This window comes from Archocentrus centrarchus, chromosome 14, assembly GCF_007364275.1.
Source record: "Archocentrus centrarchus isolate MPI-CPG fArcCen1 chromosome 14, fArcCen1, whole genome shotgun sequence".
Classification (NCBI taxonomy): Eukaryota; Metazoa; Chordata; class Actinopteri; order Cichliformes; family Cichlidae; genus Archocentrus; species Archocentrus centrarchus.
Genome location: NC_044359.1, coordinates 31,511,403 through 31,517,152, shown reverse-complemented (window position 1 = coordinate 31,517,152; position 5,750 = coordinate 31,511,403). Strand labels below are relative to the sequence as shown.

The following is a 5,750-nucleotide window of genomic DNA, read 5'->3' as shown; positions in this document are numbered from 1 at the left end:
GTAAATTATATTAAAGGGACAATTTCATTTTATTTCAGTTTTATGTAAAGGGTGCTGTTTTGTTCTGTGTAAATACTTTGCAGTTTCATTGGCTTCATATAAATGGAAACTAAAGTTGCAGTTCAACTGAGTTTCTTATTTCACTCAAACTTAACTCCTTACAAACTTAAAGCAATGTGTATCCAGGAGTGTGTTACATGCTTACACTGACTTTTGTGTTTTGGGATTTATCTTATTTTCGTTTTTTCCTGTAATCTTTTTTTTTTCCTGTTAATTTTTTTAAGTTATCTTTTTTGACTCTTTGCAATCCCAGCCTTTATGGGAAGAAGTTTATGGATAAAAACATGTTTTTATATTCACTGCCGCTACCAGGGGTCTGTTTTGTTGTTATAATGTTAATCTTGATCCTTAGGAAGAAATGCTGAATTTAATTAAAAGGGAACTGATTTGATTAAGAATTTAATACATGTATGAGCTCAGGGGTCTTTGTATCTATGTGTGTAATTCATGTGAACAATGTATGCATGCAAACACAATACCTAGTATGAAAACCAGTTTCACTGTAGCAGCACATAGCTTGAGAAGTACAACCACACAAACCAACCGACACACATGCAACACCAAACCAAACCTTTTGGTCAGGCTCGAAACAATCTGTCTCATTTGCTCTGGTAAAGTTACAAAGTCTAAATATTTGGTATAGATCGTTTAACACAACAGATGAGTTGATGTGCAAAATCTGAGATGAACATGCAACACATGTAAAATAATTTTAAAAATAAATGACACATTGAGTTTTGTTTTTTCAGAAATGTGTTTTAAACTAACTTAGAAATACAAAGACCAAAGTTCGACAGCACTGTCTTTGTTAACAATATTTTCATCCTCCTAACATCTTGTAATTTAATGCAAAAATATACAAAACTTAGTCTTTTAAAAACAAAGAGTACGATATAAACACAAACACAAATTCATTCTCACTCTGTTTATTTAGCCTTTTCACAAAAAAAGAGCCACCATAAAGAGAAGGAAACAAAAGAAAATACAATCTCACAAAATGTTCTTGTATTCAATCAAACAAACAAAAAAAAAATCAAACAAATTCTGCAAGAAACAAAAAGCAAAAGCAAATCCCATCATCAATACTGCAGCAGTTTAATAAAGAAACAGTAGCCAAACATCAGACCTGGCCTTAAACCACTGGCTACAGTCAGATTCTACAGCAGATTTTAAAGCACATGCATTTGATTTCATACAGATCCTACGAAAAAAAAAATCTATGTCCCTATAATATTTTAATAGTAAACAACATAAAGAGTAATCATAAAATAAAAATAGAAAAGGTGTCTGTAATGGTTCAGGATACAACAAAATATATCCAGTTTCTGCTTATTTTAATTACATTTCAAACACTGTTATTCTACTGAATACAGGGACAAAGAGATAGAAAATCTTCATAAAACATTTGTTTTGTTCTAATAGACTTAAAGATGTCTAAACAATGGTCTTATTAATTCAGGTAAGTAAAGCCTCACTTAGACAGAGTTGTTTTAGTCAGTCCCATCCCTGCAGAGAAAGGAGCTGCAGAGGAGGCCTCCTCCCAGGAACCACAGCCCTGTGGTGATCCAGCCAATGTAGATGGAGGCTCCCAACACCCACTTCAGAGAGTCAGGAGAGCCAGGAGACCGCTCATAGTTGAAATTATCATTGATGGTGTTGGTGATCCAGCAGACTGGTATTAGTACAAAGAGGCTTGCAATGAAGAACACAACTCCAGAAGCCATGGCCATTTTGCTCTTTTTCCTTTCATCTGGCACAAAGCTGATGAACTTGCTCCCAGCAACACCAAGCAGGATCCCAGTGAACCCAACAATGATGGCAATGATGATGAGCGCTCTGGCAGCCTTCAGGTCTTGAGTTATCGGTGCATTTTCATATATGAAGCACCGAGTCCCATACATATTGTCGGTCACACAGAGCTGCCACAAACCCCTAGAATATACTGTAGAATCACCACTTCCTGAACCCTGGACTTTTAAGACTTTCCATTGTGGGAGAGCACAGATGAGGATGGTCACCGCAAAGCTGATGATGGCCACGGCCAAGCCTAGAAGCTGTCTTACACCTGCCTTCATGATGAAACTGTCGATCTCTTCAAGGAGGAAAGCTGATGTCTAAATGACAACTGCAGCAATTTATCTCTGAGAGAACAGCTGAGCAGGAAGTGGTCTTTTTTTATGCTCAGAGGAGGAGTTGACTGACTCGTACACACTGTAACACACTCATTAAGAAAAACACTGTAAATTTTACGATCAAATACTAGCAGCAGGGTTGCCGGCACTTCACTGTCAAATTTCAGTGACCATTCAATCATTGTATCTGGAGTAAATTCTCCAGAAAAATATCCAGAAAGCAGATGCTAATAATAACTAACAGACACCCAGCACAGCAGGTTTTTTTATTTATTATGATGAGCAGTGAACATTTGATCTAGTTTTAAATAATAAGAAAGCATGAACAGTATTTTTGAATATCAAGCAAGTAAAGCACAAGTTGTAACTGGTGTTTAATACATGCAGCCTACAAGAAATTAATGATCTATACTGCACAGAAAACATGCTGTAAATAAAAGTCTCAATGAAAACTTGGTGCTTTCAGATGACTTTAAACCAGAACTCACAACAGTTTTAGTTTTTATTTTCTCAGCTGCAGATTCGGTGCTGTTTAAGGAATAGAGTAAAGATTAAATATAAAAACAGAATTCAAACATAGGCTTAGTCTACGTACAAATTTGTTATGATGACACCCTCTTAAAATAATGGCCTAAGTAATTTTTTTCAGGATTTTCAGAAAACACTAAAAACGTAACCAGATATTAAAAATACAATGATTTAGGCAAAAAATTATTTTTTTTATTTTTTTTTAAAATGACTTCGAATAGCACGGTGGAATAGTGCTTAGCACTGTTGCCTCACAGCATGAAGGTCCTGGGTTTGATTCCACCTTGGCCTGGGCCTTTCTACAGTATGTGGAGTTTGCATGTTTTCCCCATGTTTGTGTGGGTTTTCTCCAGGTGCTCCGGTTTCCTCCCACAGTCCAAAGACATGCACTTAGTGGGGTTAGGTTAATTAGTGGATGGTTATCTGTCTTTCTGTGTTAGCCCAGTGACAGGCTGGCGACCTGTACAGGGTGTACCCTGCCTCTCGCCCTATGACATCTGGGATAGGCTCCATCCCACCCGTGACACTGAAGAGGATAAGTGGAAGAAAATGGATGACTTAGGCCATTATTTCAGGAAGGTGATGATGAGGTCAGCAGGTAGGATACAGTGTAGATTTTTTAGGATCACATATTATTGCTTATAGAAAAATAAAATTGCTTGCTGCCAACAGAATTTATCACACTGAATTTATTTCCTCCATGACCGTCTTCTTCTTTCAGCTGCTTCCTTTAGAGGTCACTACAGCAGAATATCTCACCCTATCCCTAGCCTCCTTTCTATCACACTAACTCTCTGTATGTCCTCCTTCACTGCATCCATGAATCTTCTCTGTGATCTTCCTATTTTCCTCCTGCCTGGCAGCTCCATATTCAACATCCTTTGTCCAATATGTCCACTATGCCTCCTCTGCCCATGTCCAGACCATCTCAGCCTTGCCTCTCTAAACTTTATCTCCAAACTGCTCAACCGGAGCTGCCCCCCTGATGTACTAATTTCTAAACCTGCCCATCCTGGTCACTCCCAAAGAAAATCTTAACATCTTCAACTCTGCAACCTCCAGCCCTGCCTCCCTTTTTTTTGTTGTTGTTGTTGTTTGTTTGTTTGTTTGTCAGTGGCACCTTCTCCAAACCGTACATCATAGCAGGTCTCACAAGCATTTCACAAACCTTCCCCTTCACTCTTTCAATTCAGTTCAATTCAATTCAATTTTATTTATATAGCACCAAATTACAACAAACTGTCGCCTCAAGGAGCTTTGTATTGTGGGTAAAGACCCTACAATAATACAGAGAAAACCCAACAGTCAAAACGACCCCCTATGAGCAGCACTTGGCCACAGTGGGAAGGAAAAACTCCCTTTAAACAGGAAGAAACCTCCAGCAGAACCAGGCTCAGGGGGGGGCAGTCATCTGCTATGACCGGTTGGGCTGATGGGAGAGAAAAGACATGCTGTGGAAGAGAGCCAGAGATTAATATCAATTAATGATTAAATGCAGAGTGGAGTATAAACAAAGTAACTAAGGTGAATGAAAAGAAACAGTCTATTGTGGGAACCCCCCAGCAGCCTAGGCCTATAGCAGCATAACTAAGGGATGGTTCAGGGTCACCTGATCCAGCCCTAACTATAAGCTTGATCATGAGGTCTTTGAGATAAGATGGGGCCTGATTATTCAAGACCTTGTATGTGAGGAGAAGGATTTTAAATTCTGTTCTGGATTTAACAGGGAGCCAATGAAGAGAAGCCAATATGGGAGAAATCTGCTCTCTCTTTCTAGTCCCTGTCAGTACTCTAGCTGCAGCATTTTGGATCAGCTGAAGGCTTTTCAGGGAGCTTTTAGGACAGCCTGATAATAACTCTCGCTGCTATCCCATCCATCCATTCTCTTCCACTTATCCTGTTCAGGGTGTGGGGTGTGCTGGAGCTTATCCTAGCTGACACAGGGTGAGAGGCAGGGTACACCCTCTACAGGTCACCAGCCTGTACCATCACAGAGAGACAGACAACCATTCACATCTATGGGCAGTTTATGGCGACCAATTAACCTAACCCCAGTGACTGCATGTTTTGGACTGTGGGAGGTAATCAGAGCGATGCAAACTCTGGTTACTTGGAGACCTGGGCCAAGGCGGAGTCAAACCCAGACTTTCTAGATGTCAATCTAACTGTGAGGAAGTGCTGACCACCACGCCACCATGCTGCTTATCACAAATCACAGGTGACACTCATCTCCACCCACAGAATCCTGCTTGCACGCTCTTCTTCATCTCTCTTCTGCACTGAGTGGTTTTAATGTGGTTGTTTCCACAGAAAACAAGGACAGCGGTTAGCAATTATAGGTTACCTGGATAGATTGTGGGTTTCTGCATGGTCTAACGGTTTGGTGCAAATTGTTGTCATAATGCTGGGCACTCAACATTTGATCTAATTTGAAACAAGAAGAAAGCATGAACATTATTTTTGAATAACAAGAAGTACAAAACTCTCAAGCAAGTTTGTAACTGGTGTCTGATACATGTAACCTACAGGAAATTAATGGTGTGAATATGAAACTTTTGACATCCCTGAATTATTTTATTTTTAATTTATTATGAGAGAGACTATGTTGTGTGTGCACTGGTAAACAGGAGCACCATTCACATGTAAACTATAATTACTAGTTTAGGGTCTCACTTGGCTTCCACATAAATTATTTGCCTCAAGTCACACCATAATGACATCCTGTAACCTCCATGTTTCATTCACCCATTGAGAAAATTTTGGAACCAACATTTAATAAGGCAAAAAGAACAAGAAGCCTCTGGACAAAAAAACATGTTTATATGATGCACTGCAACTACCAAGAGACTGTTTTGTTGTTATTTCTCCATCCTTCTAAAGAAAAGTTTAATTTGATTAAAAGTGAATCATTTGAATAATAACTAGGGGTGGGACTCGATTAAAAAAATTAATCGAATTAATTACAAGCTTTGTAATTAATTAATCGAAATTAATCGCATTTTAATCGCATTTCAATGAATGAATGAATGA

At 38.8% G+C, this 5,750-nt stretch overlaps 1 protein-coding gene across 1 annotated transcript; it reads right to left on the bottom strand.

Annotated features, from left to right (window-relative positions):
- Positions 1-1,550: 1,550 nt before the first annotated feature.
- On the bottom strand, positions 1,551-2,150 carry LOC115792286 (claudin-like protein ZF-A89). Its single transcript, XM_030746756.1, has one exon. It carries the CDS (start codon positions 2,133-2,135, stop codon positions 1,551-1,553), a length of 585 nt encoding a protein of 194 aa, XP_030602616.1. The 5' UTR covers positions 2,136-2,150.
- Between the last annotated feature and the right edge of the window lie 3,600 nt (positions 2,151-5,750).